The sequence below is a fragment of the Rhinopithecus bieti genome, unplaced genomic scaffold, assembly GCF_001698545.2.
Source record: "Rhinopithecus bieti isolate Rb0 unplaced genomic scaffold, ASM169854v2 scaffold_41836, whole genome shotgun sequence".
In the NCBI taxonomy this organism is placed as follows: Eukaryota; Metazoa; Chordata; class Mammalia; order Primates; family Cercopithecidae; genus Rhinopithecus; species Rhinopithecus bieti.
Genome location: NW_016817195.1, coordinates 527884 through 543765, shown reverse-complemented (window position 1 = coordinate 543765; position 15882 = coordinate 527884). Strand labels below are relative to the sequence as shown.

At 38.8% G+C, this 15882-nt stretch overlaps 1 protein-coding gene across 1 annotated transcript in view; it reads left to right on the top strand.

The window, feature by feature from the left end:
* The window catches only part of LOC108517824 (lysine-specific demethylase 5C-like), a 15451-nt gene extending 10120 nt beyond the window's left edge, over window positions 1–5331 (top strand). Inside the window, exons 3-4 of the mRNA XM_017855943.1 lie at window positions 4720–4802; window positions 5238–5331. Coding sequence (XP_017711432.1) covers window positions 4720–4802; window positions 5238–5331 — 177 coding nt within the window. The remainder of the gene's footprint in view (window positions 1–4719; window positions 4803–5237) is intronic.
* The last annotated feature ends 10551 nt before the right edge of the window (window positions 5332–15882 follow it).

The window sequence follows — 15882 nt, the reverse complement described above, 5'->3', positions numbered from 1 at the left end:
AAAAAAAAAAAAAAAAAAGAAATGTACTCCAAAAGCAATGAAAGTGGCCAAGTCTGTATGGGTTGCAGGCCAACTGAGTATCTGGGAATTCAAATTAACTTCTGAGTAGAATGGATTTTGTATTAAAGGACATGGAATATAAATGTGCCAATTTAAGGCTTACATATGTATTTTAAAAATTCAACATTTGCAGCAAATGTTTAGATCTGACACCAGCAACACTGTTGAGGGGAGAAGTAATCAACAATCACTGACGTGGTTTGGAATTGCTGACACATAGTGATAATGAAGAGCAGACCACCTCTTAGTCCAATTTTACTACCGTTTACAAATTCTCTTTAACAATGCACCCTTCATTGCCTGCACCCAGAATAGAGCACACTTACCACTCACTGCCCTGCCTTCAGGACTCCACTGTCATGAAAGACAAGAAAAAGGAAAAGGAAGTTATATGAGTTTGCTAGGGCTTCAGGAACAAAGAACCACAAACTGGGCACCTTAAGCAGCCAAAATGTATTCTCTCACAGTTCTGAGGCTCTGGAAGTAATCCTTTCTTGTCTTCTACTGGTTTGCGATGGTGGCCATCAGTCCCTGGGGTTCCTGGGCTTGCAGCTACATCACTCTAGTCCCTGACTCTATTGCCACATGGTGTTCTGCACGTGGGTGTCTGTCTCTGTCCAAATTTTCCTTTTCTTATAAGGACACCAGTAATATTGGATTAGGGCCCACCCTAATGACCTCATCTTAACTTGATTATATCTGCAAATCTCTAGGTCCAAATAAGGTCATATTCACAGATACTGGAGTTAGGACTTCTACCTAATTTTGGGGGAGGATACAATTCAACCCACTACAGAAGCTGACAATTTCTCAGTGCTTATTAACTGTGAAATATTTTGCATTTTTTTTTTTTTTTTTTAGTAGCAGGATCCGTTGGGTAGCTCTGTGTCGATTTTACAGATGATTCATTTGAGATACTAATTCCTTTTAGTGGCAATTTACTTTTATATCAAACATATTTTGTAACAAACCAACAATAAAAACCTTGAATATCGATTTCGCCAAGCCATTTGAAAAAGGGTTATGGAATTATGTCTCACTTATTAACATATTTGCTTTTTTCTGAAGGTTCTTCTTTTTTTAACTTCTATATTACTGGAAGTGCTTTCAAGTTGTTGAAACCACTTTGCTTTATGTTAGTGTTCTGATTTTTTAACCACATATATTTACCCTTTTCCCTTTAAACTTTAATTTATTGGCTAATTTCTAGTTGTTTTTTTTTTAAAAAGAAAACTACCAATATTTGTCTTTTTTTCTTAATGCAACGTTTTCATCTATTTTTAACTTCTCCTTGAAGCCTTGGGTAATTTTTAATTTTTTTCTCATTCAATTTTTCAAAGGTTGGGAGGCCACTTAGCATAAATTATGAGATCTTGTAAAAACTCTGAGCATCTATATTATCCTTTTCTTTCTTCCTCCTGTTTTTTAAATATAAAAACATTTTTTCATTCCGTGATGAGTCTAATATTATATAGATATTCATTCCCCTCAATTTTTTAAAACTATCCATTTTAGTTCTTATTTTCTTACCATTTCCACCAAACTCACAAAAGTGTTGGAAGGTTAGTAGGGCAAGGAAGCAGAAGAGAAATGTAAACCTCTGAAAGGAGGACGGCCCTTCAAAGGCCTCTCTTCCTACATTGTGTCCACATCCCTGAGAGGAGGAAAACTACTCCACGTCACACAGCTAGTCACAGGCAAAACTGAAATTAGAGCCCAAGTCTGCCTGAGCCCAAGATTCTTTCCATTACACTACACCCATTTTAAAGATGAGTCAGTGAGCTCAGAGATGCCATCTATCACATCAAAATTGGCATAAGAAGAGATGGAGCCCAGAGCAGAAGCCTTCACCAGTGCAGTCTCTACCACACCACATCCAGAGAAAACTGCCAGGGGTACAGGTACATGCTAGAGATACAGGAAGAAGAAGGCCAGCCTGGAAGAATAGTGAGAAGGCTCTCAACAGGAGAAGCAACTTTCCTCTTCATTACTGGCCACAACATCCTTGGGTACCATATGCAATGGGGCCAGTGCAGTCACCTCTGGCCTGAGAAACCAGTTGCTCCCTCTTTTGGGGAAGGCCATCTAGTTCACTCTGCTGTAATGGTCCAAATGGAAATCAAACAGGAGAAAGAGAAATTATAGCCACAAATTATATTCCTCTGGTATACTGTAGGGTAAATTTTGGTTGCAATGAAGGTGTGACATCGTATGCTAATGTCCAAAATTTTAAAAAAAAGAAGGAAAAACAATGAGATTTTCAATGCCAATGAAAAGTTAGCATAAGGATATGCAAAACTGGAGAAAAAAATAACGTTTATATAAAGACCTAAAAATAAATAAAAACCAGAGGCCCTGAAGAATACTTGCTATCGTGTAAATTTCATGCCCTTTAATACCGCTGTCAATGTCAAAATATATTGCTATTGAAATGCCAGTGTGTGAACAATTGTATTTTCTGCTTTACGTGTTCCATACGGCAGTGAGAGGGGATGTTAGTCACTGTAACTAAGAGATCTGATTAGATTGGCGGACATGGCTCATGAGATGGGGCTTTAAAATGAGACTATATTATAATGAGACACTCATATGTGATTTCAAATAAGTGATCTGTTTCTAGTATATGTTTATTTCAAACACTATATAATCAGTCAAGAAACTTTGGCAATTTTAACCAGAAAAGAACTGTTATGAAACACATTAGTAAGGATCTGATTCCACTTTTCTTCCCAATGGGAATCAATGTTTTTAAACTCAGGGCTCCTTTATTTTTTATGTCACTAGTGCCTTATAGGAAGAGAAAACGTAGCTGAACTTTACAAACATAGCAATTTCACACATAATGCATTTTTAGAAGTGGGGATTGCTTTATACTCACAGAATAAAAGCAGAACTAAAAGCCTAGAAATCTGTCTGGTTTCCTATTAAATACAACTGGAAGGGGGAACTTAAACAGTAAATATTTCCACTAGGAAATGGCAAGGGAATCTTGGAAGTTGAGGGTGTAACTTTTGACCCTCTGTGAGCTAACTGGGTCCATTGCAACAGCTGGAGGAGGAGAGTCAAGCTGAATGTTTGCACATGCAAAGGAAGCATCACAGACCCATAGAACACTCATTTTCCTCAGTGGGTCTCCATGTGGTGTGTGTGTGTGTAGACAATTGATCACTATCGTCACTATATATAATTCCAGTCAGTCTGAGCTAGTAAAGAACAGCTGTCTCCTACGAAACAATGTGCCTCTGAGGAGTCCCTAAGCAAGTCTCAGTGCAAGGCAAAGCAATCAAGACTGATTAAAAGGATAGCATTTAACAGCAGCAGAGGCAAAGCTGATGAGGGAGAAGGAGGGAGAAATCACTACACCCCAAATCATCCCAGCATCATCCATAGGTATTACTAAACCCTGCAATCATACCAGTGTCTGTTTACAGTCATCATCACTTATTTCAATTAGAAAATTAAAAAGGTATTTGTTATACCACATATCTGATTATGCAGGTACGAAATCATGCTATGTTCCTAGTACATAAAGTGTGATGTTCATCATCATGCATTTGTATGAAGTGCAACATGGCAAGTATTAAGAATTCAGATTGTTGATGTCCTCCTTAAAGGCATTCCTCTGAGAAGTTATGGACTTACCTCAGTGATGCTCTCCATACCTTTTTGAACCCTTCTTTGGGGGGAATTTGCCAGTCATTCAAGAGTTTTTTTCTCTCTCTCTGTGTCTCTGTCTCTCACACACACACCAACACACCCCTACCTGTATATGAGAGCCAGTTGATTTTGATATGATTATTCTAGATATTTTTGTGTAATTATTTTTCACCAAATGTATATTATCCAAGTTTATAATACACAACAGGATGATGCAAGCCTGTTGTCATCATCCAATTGTAGTTCACCCTTTTTTCCTGTGATAATAAACCTCCTGATATTTAGCTGGTATACACTACATGACCACAGACAATAAGAATAAATTTATTTGCCTTCCATAGAGCTAGTTAGGACTGGTCTGCATTAGTCAATTTCCACACTGCTATAAAGATACTACCTGAGACTGGGTAATTTATGAACAAAAGAGGTTTAATTGACTCACAGTTCCACATGACTGAGGAGGCCTCAGGAAACTTACAGTCATGGCAGAAGGCAAAGGAGAAGCAAGCACGTTCTACACAAGGTGGCAGGAGAGAGCGGGCACAAAGGGGAAGTGCCACACTTTTAAACCATCAGATCTAGTGAGAACTCACTCACTATCACAAGAACAGCATGGGGAAACAGCCCCATGATCCAATCACCTCCCACCAGGTCTCTCCTTCAACATGTGGGAATTCGAATTTGAGATGAGATTTCGGTGAAGACACAGAGCCAAATCATGTCAGGTCACATGATCAGATTCAGTTAAGGCCAAACCAAAATCGTAATAGGGTTGTTCAAAATAATTGAATCTATCTTCATGGTAAATCAGCCTGACAGGATGATCACAAATATTCCAAAGAAAGTATGGGAAACCATTCCCAAAAAAGAGCTGCAGGAAATGTCCTGAGCTCTTGAATTGTGTTGCCTGTCATCCATGTGAAAAGAACAGTAGACATGTGAAGATATGCATGTCAGCACCTGTTTAAAAAGAATGAGTTGCACTCCTTTTTAACTATATAGGTAGTGACACCTCTCAGCCAGTGTAGACCAACAGTGTATTACATGTCTGATCACACCTGTATTAGAATGCCTGTTATGAACAGGTGAGGTAGGTAGGAATTCAGGTCACCTCCATTAGATTGGTAAGGAGATTGAGGCCCCAAAATGTCAGAACATTCTTCATAATCATATAAAATCTATTGAAAGTTCCATTTAGAATATATCAACCCCTGAGACACTGCTAAACCTACTCAAAGGTAAATTGCTACCTTCCCATATGTGATTATGACTGTTTATATCTTCTTCAGGTCCTCTGTTGAATGAATTGAAAGGGGAAGTTCAGTTTCCAGTAGGGGTTTACATTTGAAAATCTAGGGCATCCCAGTAGTAGGGCTGATATGGGGGGGTCCCCGGTGGATGGGCCTGGTCAGGTGTTGGCAGTGGGCATCTGTTCCAGAGGTGTCCTTTGGCACTGGTTGCTTAGTATTTTGGGAAACCTCTTTTATGTAGATTTTCCATAAGGCTTTTCCCTGTCCTAGCTGCTGGAAATATGGAATGAATGACAACGAGCCTGCAAATGTATACTCCCCTCCCACCCAAGCAACAGAGGGAGGTGAGAAGTTGGCTGCCTAAGATGACATCAGGCAAAGTCGTGGAGGAATAGTGTATTAGTCCGTGTTCACACTGCTGATAAAGACATACCTGAAAATGGGAACAAAAACAGGTTTAATTGGACTTACAGTTTCACATGGCTTGGAGGCCTCAGAATCATGGCAGGAGGCAAAAGGCACTTCTTTTTTTTTTGTTTTGTTTTGTTTGTTTTTTTTGAGACGGAGTCTCACTGTGTCACCCAGGCTGGAATGCAGTGGCGCAATCTTAGCTCACTGTAACCTCTGCCTCTCAGGTTCAAGTGATTCTCCTGCCTCAGCCTCCAGACTAGCTAGGATTACAGGAGCCCACCACCACGCCAGGCTAATTTTTGTATTTTTAGTAGAGATGGGGTTTTACCATATTGGCCAAGCTGGTCTCGAACTCCTGACCTTGTGATCTGCCCATCTCAGCCTCCCAAAGTGCTGGAATTACAGGCATAAGCCACCATGCCCAGTCCCAAAAGGCATTTCTTACATGGTGGTGGCAAGAGAAAAATGAGAAAGAAGCAAAAGTGGAAACTCCTGATAAACCCATCAGATCTCATGAGACTTATCATGAGAATAGCATGAGAAAGACCAGCCCCCATGATTCAATTACTTCCCCATGAGTCCCTCCCACAACACATGGGAATTCTGGGAGATACAATTCAAGTTGAGATTTGGGTGGGGACACAGCCAAACCATAGCAAATAGTCTGTCAAACCAGGAGTTTATCAGGGACACAACTGAAAGAAAACGGCCTTTCTGAGGTAGAAACAACCTTGGAATGGAAAGGTATAAGTTTGCACTAGAGAAAACGACTTGATGAGGAAGAGAGACAGCTGATCAGAAGCCAGAACACACAGATGTGAGGGCAGTGGCTTGCACATGTAATCCCAGCTACTCAGGAGGCTGAAGTGGGAAGATGGCTAGAGCCCAGGAGTTCAAGGCTGCAGTGAGCTATGATGGCACCACTGCTCTCCAGCCTGGGCAATAGAGCAAGACCCTGTCTCAAAAAACAAACAAACAAACCATCACTACCAACAACAACAAACGCAGAGACAGACTCAGAAAGTTGGCTGCAAACACCTCCAGGTCAGACTTTTCAGGATCCAGTGGGGATCACTTCCGAGGCCACACAGTGATGGTGCCAAAATTATGTCTAAGCAGAGGGACAGTTAGACCTCAAACAGGGTCTAAGGCCCTTTCTGGAAAATAGTGCATACAAGGTAAGAGAAGTTTGTTTTTTGTTATTTTGGAGTTTTTTTTTTTTTTTTTTTTTAACTTGGTTGGACTCCTAGATATTATTGTTGTTGCTATTTACACATTTTTAGTGTGGAAACTTCCAAATATACACAAAAGTAGGGAAAATAATTTGATACATGTTTTGTTTCAGCAATTTTGTTTCATCCATAACCACTACCATCACCCCAGAGCTCCAGATTTTTTAAAGCAAATGTTAGGCAATCATGTAACTTCACACTGAAATATTTCAGTGTGTCTGTCTCAAATATAAAAACTAGAAAGTGACCAACATGGAGAAACCCTGTCTCTACTAAAACACACAAAAAATTTAGGGGTGTGGTGGCACATGCCTGTAATCCCAGCTACTCAGGAGGCTAAGGTAGGAGAATCACTTGAACCCGGGAGGAGGAGGTTGCTGTGAACCAATATCGTGCAGGTTATACTCCAGCCTGGGCAACAAGAGTGAAACTCCATCTCAAAAACAAAACAAAACAAAAACTAGAAACAGCAACACAGTTTGCCATTCCTTTGCCATTGAACAATTTTTCCTGCAACTAAATTTTCCCCGTTGGTGTAATTTTTCCTTGTGGATGAGGTCAAATAACACAACCAAGAATGTAACTTTACTGTCTAAAAAATAGGGAATATCACTGGTCCATTGTTCTTTCAGGTCAGAAACTAAAACATGGGCACTGTCACATTAAAAGCATTAACGAGTAGAATACAGAATTTTAGATTGAATTGAAGCAGAATGATGCCTATCTTACTTGCTAACCTTATGATTACAAGCTTCTGAATTATAGAATTGTAATTCTGTCAAATATGATTTGACATATAAATTGTGTGAAACTTTACAGTGATAATTTATGGTATAAAGGACTGTTATGAGAAAAATATGTCTTAGAGTCATTCATTTATTCTGTAATTACTTACTGAGCATCCATTATTTTCCAAGCATTGAGGTCTCATTCTAGTTCCTAAGGATATATCAATAAACAAAATAGATTAAGTCCATACGTGTATCTAACTAAAATTTTAGAAGAGGATACTGAACATAAACAAGCAAACAAATAAATATAGAATGTAACCTTGGGTGCCAATAAGTGCTACAAGTCAAAATAAATCAAGACTAAAAGAAAAACATCAATGTTTATTTGTTAGCTAAGATGGTCAGGAAGGTAACACTGGAGAGGAGACCTAAAAAACTCTTTGAGAACAAGTGAGAAGGACAAGAAAGTATAAATCCCTGATCCAGAAATAACCTTGGTACATGCAAATATCAGCAAGAAAATCAGTGTGGATGGACTGGAATAAGCAAAGGAGAAAAATAGTAAGTGATGAGGTCAGTGACATGGGTGGGCTGTAAATACAGCCAGTATTATAGTGTGGGGATTTCATTTTATGTGTGATAGAAAGACATGGGTTGGAAGAAATCTAACTTACATTTCAAAGGTTCACCCTGTGGGAGTTACGAGAATAAAGCAGGAAGACCATGGTGACTTAGGCCAGAGAGCTAAAGGGAGAAATGATAGGAATTGGACTGGACTTACACATATTTTAGAGGTAGACACACATGCTTTGCTGAAGGATTAGAAATGAAATCTGAGGGAAAATAAAGAATCAGGAGTCAAATTATAGGGGGTTCTCTTTTTTTCCATGAAACATTGAAGGAAGAATGGTTTGGGGAAGATGGAATCAAAAGTTTGAGCTGAAAAGGTTACGTTTGAGATATGTTTCAGACCTCAAGGAGAAGACGTTGATGGGGGGTTGGACTCAGGAGTCTGGAGCTCGAGAGAGAGAGCTCAGAGAGAGCAACAAGTTTTAGGAATATCACCAAGTACAGGTATTCAAGAGATTTAATGGGGTCAGCTACAGAGAAGAGTTTTGAGAACTAAGCCATAGGGCACTACAAAATTAAGAGGGATAAAAAGAAATAATGGATCCATTAAAAGAGTGAAAAGGAAGCAGTCAATGAGGAGATAAGGAGAAAACAAGGGGAAGGTTGAATCATAGAAGGCGAATAAAGAAAGTGTCTCAAGAAGGGGTACAGTGGCAATGTCAAAGGTGCTAAATGTTTGAGTAAAATGAGGATCTGGAATTTTGCATTGGCTCTGGCAAGATGAAAATCATTTGGTGACTTTAACAAGTGAATTTCCAGTGGGTATGGTGAGTGAATATGACACAAAAGCCTAAATAGAGGAGATTAAAAAGGAAATTAGAAGCAAAGAATGAGTGGTGGCAAATGCAGACAACTCCCTAAAGGAATTTTGCTTAAAAGGTAAGCAGAGAAGTGAGACAGTTGCTGGAGGAGATTCTGAGGTCTATGAAGAATTTTTGCTTTAACTTGTGATTCATTGTAGCCTTTCTGTACGTGGCTGAGATGGATCCAATGGAGAGGTAGCAATTGTTGTAATGCAGGAAAGAGAGGGGCAATAGTTGCAGAGGCAAAGTCCTTGAGTCAGTGAGACAGAACAGGATCCAAGCACAGGAAGAGAGGCTGGCCTGAGATAGGAGCAGGCTGTCTCCATCCTGTCAACAGGACAACCAGCAGAGCAGCAGGATTTAGATGCCATTAGACTGATAGACTTGCTGTAGCAAAATGAGGCTGTTCTCCTCTGATTGCTTCTATTTTCTAACTAAAATGAAGAGTTAGATATAATCAGTTTGAGAAGAGAGGAGAACATGTCAACAGCTGTCTCAGAGAATGGGAGAAGTCATTGAATGGGTAAATGCAGTATATTTCAAGGCAATTCTGAGTTCCCACTTGAGATTCTTGTGGTCATATGTTTTCTATAGCCACAGTCAGCTGTTCTGGTGCAGGCATACAGCAAATAGGTCAAGAGTTGAGTCTAACTAGAGATAGCGTTTTACTGGTCAAGTGCAAAGGAGAGGGGCAAGGGACAGGCTATTTGTAAAAGAGTTATTAGAATAGACAGAATATAGATAAAAAAGGAAGAGCTAGAATGGTGTATATATAGCTGTATATATCTATAGAATGCTCTATAGATTAAGTAGATAGAGTGGAAAGAATAGAAAAAGTATGGACATTAGAAAGATAAGGGAGGTCTTCATTGAGTATAAAAATTCTTCAGCTGGGAGTTGTAGGGTTAACAAGTGAGGAAGTCAGGAGGTAAGTCCAGGTACAACCCCTTCAAGTCAGGATGATGATGGTGTTCACTTAACAGTTATAATAAGACTTAGTATATGACCATTCTCTAGAGCTGAGCTACACTTATATTGTGTAGCTCATATTGTGACTACTAGCTTCATGTGGCTCTTGAGAACTGAAATATGGCTAGTTCAAACTGAGATATGCTGCAAATGTAAGATACACATTAAGTTTCAAAACTTGCTACAAAATCTAAAGTGTATCGTTAACACTCATATTTATTACATGTCTAAATAATATTTTGGATATATTGAGTCAAATAAAATATTCCACTAAAAGTAGGTTTTACCTGTTTCTCTTAACTTTTTACATGCAGCTACTATAATATTGAAAATTACACACATGGCTTGTATTTGTGGCTCACATTTCATTTCCACTGTACTGCACTCAGAAGAGTAGCTGTGGTGAGGCTGGGGGGAAGATCTCTGGAAGTAAGGTGAAGGTAATGAGATGCTAGGATGTTAGGTGGATGATGTATATGAATGTTGAGATCACCAGGAACAGAGTTACACAAAAAGACTAGGAACCAGGGAATAAAAACCTCAGTGAGGATGTAAATATCTACATGCTGGTGGATGACCACAACTAGGAAAGGTAGCAGGTGATGGATTCTGATGAGGGGTTTAGGGATTTTGAAGAAGAGAGGAGACATTGTGTTCAAGCAGTAATCAAACCCATCCTCAGGCCACATGGCACATGGCGTGTACAAGGAAAAAAAGAAAAGCACCATATAAGTAGTTTATAGGTGAATAAGAATCCTTAGGCAATGAGTTTCCATTGAATCAAGAAGGTGAAGGGTCTTACAGAGAAAAGGCTGAGATATAGGATATTGCTAATGGCTGACCATTAATACCAGTGGGTTGCAGATTCAGAGAACTGTGTGATTCATTGAGTTTGGAGAAGTGTGGGAATCAGTGTCCTGGAACACTTAGATCTCTGCTGGCTTGTAGGGCATCATAATTAGACCTGATGCTCTCATTAAGCGTATGGATGATCCAGTCTCCTTCTCAGTTCCCCTGGGCTTGAGCTTGGCATTGGTACAGATGACAGAGGTGATATCATTATGTGTTCTTCCCATGAACACAAGCAGCTCACACAACAGTGAAGGGCAAATGCACAGAACATTTTTATGAACTACCACTGGCCCCTAGGCTGTATTTTAGGAAGTGTTGTTGAGGTTGTTTCTTGCATATTTAGTTGTTGTAGTGGGTTGATTAGCATCCGCTCAAAATTCCTATCTACCTGGAACATCAGAAATGGGACCTTATCTGGAAATAGGATATTTGCTACTATAATTAGTTAAAGATCCCAAGTTGATTTCATCCTGGATTTAGGGTGGGCCCAAATGACTGGTGTCCTTATAAGAGGAGAGGACACAAAGACACAAAGAGAAGAAGGCAACGTGAAGATAGAGGCAGAGACTGGAGTGATGCATCTGCAACCCAGAGAACACCAAGGACTGCCAGCAGACACCAGAAGCTAAGAGAGAGGCATGGACAGCTTCTTCCTCAGAGCCTCCTGAAGGAACCAATCCTGCTACACCTTAATCTAGGACTTCTGATCTTCTGAGCGCTGAACAAATACATTTCTGTTTTTTTAAGCCTTCCAGTTTGTGCTGATTGTTACTTCCATTCTAGGAAAGTAATGCACTTGGTAAAACACTTACTAGGTAAAAGGACTAGGATTTCAGAGTTGCTTTTTGTCTGAGAGTCACCCATGATGCGGGACATGAGGTCAGCAATTAATAAATGTATTTTGATTAACCCAGCCACTTCTCAAGTCTATGGAGGCAAAGACCCTTATATGCTTCATATCCAGAAAAAGTCAGGGAGCCATTTTAAGCGATTTCCCTACTCATTATGTGAGTGACATAAAATTGAGCAACATCGTTTCAGTCATTTGAACACACCAAGATAAATCCCTTAATTTACCCCATTTCTTCCCATTACTGTTTGCAGAGCCGGGGAGCCTGCATATATTTTTCTAAATGGCTAGTCCATTGAGGTCAAGTGCTCTTATTACTTTGAGAAAAGTAAGTTCAGGAATTCCATTAAAGTCCTGAAAAATGTGAACCTCCATCCGCCTGAGCATGTTTACAAAGTCCATTTGTACTTTAGAATAAGAGTCAAACTCAGCCATGATGGTGGTATTAAGCATGATATTGACGAAGTCATTTTCTACCAAATGACCTCCTGAATCTCACTTTCTGGATGTGAGAAATGGCAGCAGCTGTAGGTTGACAGCTGGACTCTGTTCTTTCAAATTAAAGTGATGCTTCTTACCATAGTACTTTGTTCACTAATAGGCCTTTTGTACTGAGGACGAATTATTTCAGAGACTTTTTCCTAGCAGCTATCTAAGCAGGCTGTCTCCCACTAAAGAAAGGCACAGAAAGAAACGTAACACACTCTTGTAGGTGTAAAGAGAAGACTCGGAGGGCAATAATCATTGCTTAACCCAAAAAGACACTGGGTGAAATAAGGCTGAATGATTTAAAAGGAGTGACACAAAGGATGTTGCAGCCTCCAGAGGAGCAAACACTGGGGTGGAGGAAAAGACTGTGTCCTTCTCCCAGCCTCATTCAAGCATGGTCATGGATATAATCTCTCCATCCTCTTGTGCCTCCACCTGCTTGTCCTGTGCCTGTCATTTTTCACTTTGAGGACAGAGGGGAAAGTGAAAAGGGAAAGATGATAGAATCAGAGAACAGTGGGAGAAAAAAATGGCATGGGGTGGGGCTAAAAAGAGGAATCAGAAAGTTTACTTTTGTTTGAAATGAAGAAATATAATAAAAGTTGCCCCCCAAAAGCAGTGCAGAGTTGGTTATTATTATTATTATTATTTTCTTTCTACCTGTCTCCACCTCAAGCATCAGTGGATGAGCAGCTGGAGGGGGATGTGGGGAAGGTTGCCAGAGGCAAAGAAGACTGACCAAATGATGAACTTCTTGCTTTGCCAATTCTCCCAAGAATGCTCCCAATAAACTTGGCTTTAATTGGATCACCAAGAATCATTTTCTTCCCTTTCTCAGGTCTATAACCCTTCAGGTAAAAAGAAGGATCTGCAGGTGATGCTGATTAAATCAGTTTTAAGGTTAATTTATTTGTCTTCTATTCCAAGCTTTTTCTATACCTTTCTCTACTAATATGTCTGTTAAGTGATGACTTTAAAAACAAGCAATACATTTGCACCTTAACATGAGACACAGTCTATCAGAGTTATAAGCGATGGAAAATACATACTTATTCAAGTGATAATACAATTACTTAAAATATTTGTTGAGCTTCTCTGATGAAATTCTTTTCAGAACCTATGTCAAATTCTATAGAAACTGTTTAGTGGTAATAAAACTTTAACCTTTGAGTATGTTGAGCTTTCCAGATAGAGTCAGAAGTCACTGAGAAAAAAACAGTGAAGTATGAGGTGAGTAATCAGATTGGATGATATCATATTTGTACAAAAAGCAAATTGATAGAAACTGTGTCATCATCTAATGGAAAACGCCAACTATTGACATAACTGCTTTGGAGAACAATCAGTCAATTTATTGTAAAGTGGAGGATACACAGGCCTACCCCTGGGAAGCAATCTTAGATAACTCTCGTTTGTGAACACAAGCAGATATGTGTAAGGAACAATGCATACGGCATTGCTTATGATGGTGAAAAGGTATATTCATACAATAGAAACTGACAGTAGCCAAAACCACATGTATCAACATGATGACTCTAAAAAAGCCACAGTTTTTAACAACAGAAAAATGTTTCTGATGAACATATACAGAAGGATGTAATTAATATAAAGTTTTAAAATCTGCAAAGCAACTATAAATTATTTATGGATACATACATAGTAATAAAAGTATAATAATATACGGGGTATGATTAAAAGCAAATTTAGGAAAGAAAACTGGACAGTGAGTAAGGATCAGGAAAATGAGGAGAAGTACAGGATCTACCACATCCATTAGGGTCTATTTCTTAGGGGAAAACGAACACGAAGGAAAACGTCAGCTAATAAGGAAAAATAGTATGATTTGACATACTGATTGGGAAGAGTCTGAATGCTTATTATATTACAATTTATACTTTTCTAATTGTTTGAAATATGTTATTGTTGGGGGTTGGGAGAAGATAATCAGTGAGACTTTTTTTGAATCAACAGAATCAGATACTTTCACTTTTCTAGCAACTTTTTTCCTTGCTGGATAAATGCTGTAAAATCAATGGCACCAATAAAAATAAAATGAGTCAATATGTTCCTCACATGCTAGTAGTTAAGTGTATTTTCAGATTTCAGATACATTGGAATTCTACAGTACAGATTTTGACATCTTCTTTTAAGGTTATTTTGGGAGCGTCCTGGTCAGATACTGTTTTCTTCCAGAAGGTCATTACCAATAAAGATTTTCAATATTTAAAAAAAAATTAATGATGACAACCAACATCAATCTGCAGAAACTTTCCTTAACTTCAATTAGTCTTTCAAACTGAGTCTATTCTACTAAATTCTTAAACGTTTTACACTTCATGACTATCTGAGTCAAATGTGACCCCTTCAAGGCTTTCGGTGGAAACACTGGTGGTTAAACTACTTACTTATTCATTCAGTATTCAACAAATATTTGCTGAGAAACTACTATGCATCAGGCAGGAAACAGAATAGAGAAAAATAGTAAACAAACAAAACTTCTGCCTTCACTAAGATTACAATCTAGTAGATGCCAGACAATAAATTTTTAAAAGTAAGTAAAATATAAAGTAGTTTACACTTTGATTAGTCCATGGAGATTAAAAGAGAAAGACAGCAAAAAAAAAAAAAAAAAAGGAAAACTGGGAACTATGAAAGAGAGACTATATTTGAGTAGAGTGTCCACAGGAGACATTTCAGATAAAGTGCTATTTGAGCAATAAACCGTGAAGAGCTGAGGAACCAAGCTATATGTTTTTCAGAAAGAAATGCATTTCAGACAGAGAGGATTCCAGGCAACCCCCCTAATGAAGGAGCACGCCTAGGATGTTCCATGGAGAGCAAAGGAACCATTGCGGCTGGAGCAGAAGGGGATGAAATCTAAGCATGGCAGACACTTAAGACTGAGTGAGGCACTCATCTGAGCACAAACTCTAAGCAAAAAGTCAGGAATCAACATAAGTCATACCTTATGGCAATATTTTTACAAATCAAACAATTGTAAAACATCCAGGATAGACAAAATATCAAAATTTCAGATGAAAACACATTAGGATCCGACCCACATGACAAATTTCTTCCTTTTGCTTCAGGATCCACTGGGGGTCCACTTGCCACTGATTCTGATCTGTCTTCATTTACATTTTTGACACTTGGTTCATCATAACTTTTTCGCATTCATTTTGTTTTTTAAAATATCACAGTGAAATATTTATGCTGATTCATGGGGGTTTGGTGCTGACTTTAATTTTACACTGGAAGCTAGTGCTTCTCTTGTCTCACCCTAGTCCCAATCTTTCTGTCATTTTGCAATTTAGCAAACACCTGTCCTGCATTTTATAAAAATGGACCTTATTTTAGAACTGTTTTAGATGTATAGAAAATGAAAAGAGTAGACGACTTTTGCACATACCATACTCAGATTCTTTTTATTATTAATGTCTTACATTAGTATGGTATGTTTGTTACAATTAATGGTTCAATGTTGATCCATTCTTATTAATTAAAGTTCATACTTTATTCAGATTTCCTCAGTTTTAACCTCTTGTTCCTCTCCTGTTCAAGAATACATCATCACCTGTAGCCATCACATCTTCGTTTTTTTATTTATTTATTTTTATTTTTATTATACTTTAAGTTCTAGGGTACATGTGCATAACGTGCAGGTTTGTTACATATGTATACTTGTGCCATGTGGGTGTGCTGCACCCATCAACTCGTCAGCACCCATCAATTCGTCATTTATATCAGGTATAACTCCCAATGCAATCCCTCCCCCCACCCCGCTCCCCATGATAGGTCCCAATGTGTGTTGTTCCCCTTCCCGAGTCCAAGTGATCTCATTGTTCAGTTCCCACCTATGAGTGAGAACATGCGGTGTTTGGTTTTCTCTTCTTGTGATAGTTTGCTAAGAATGATGGTTTCCAGCTGCATCCATGTCCCTACAAAGGA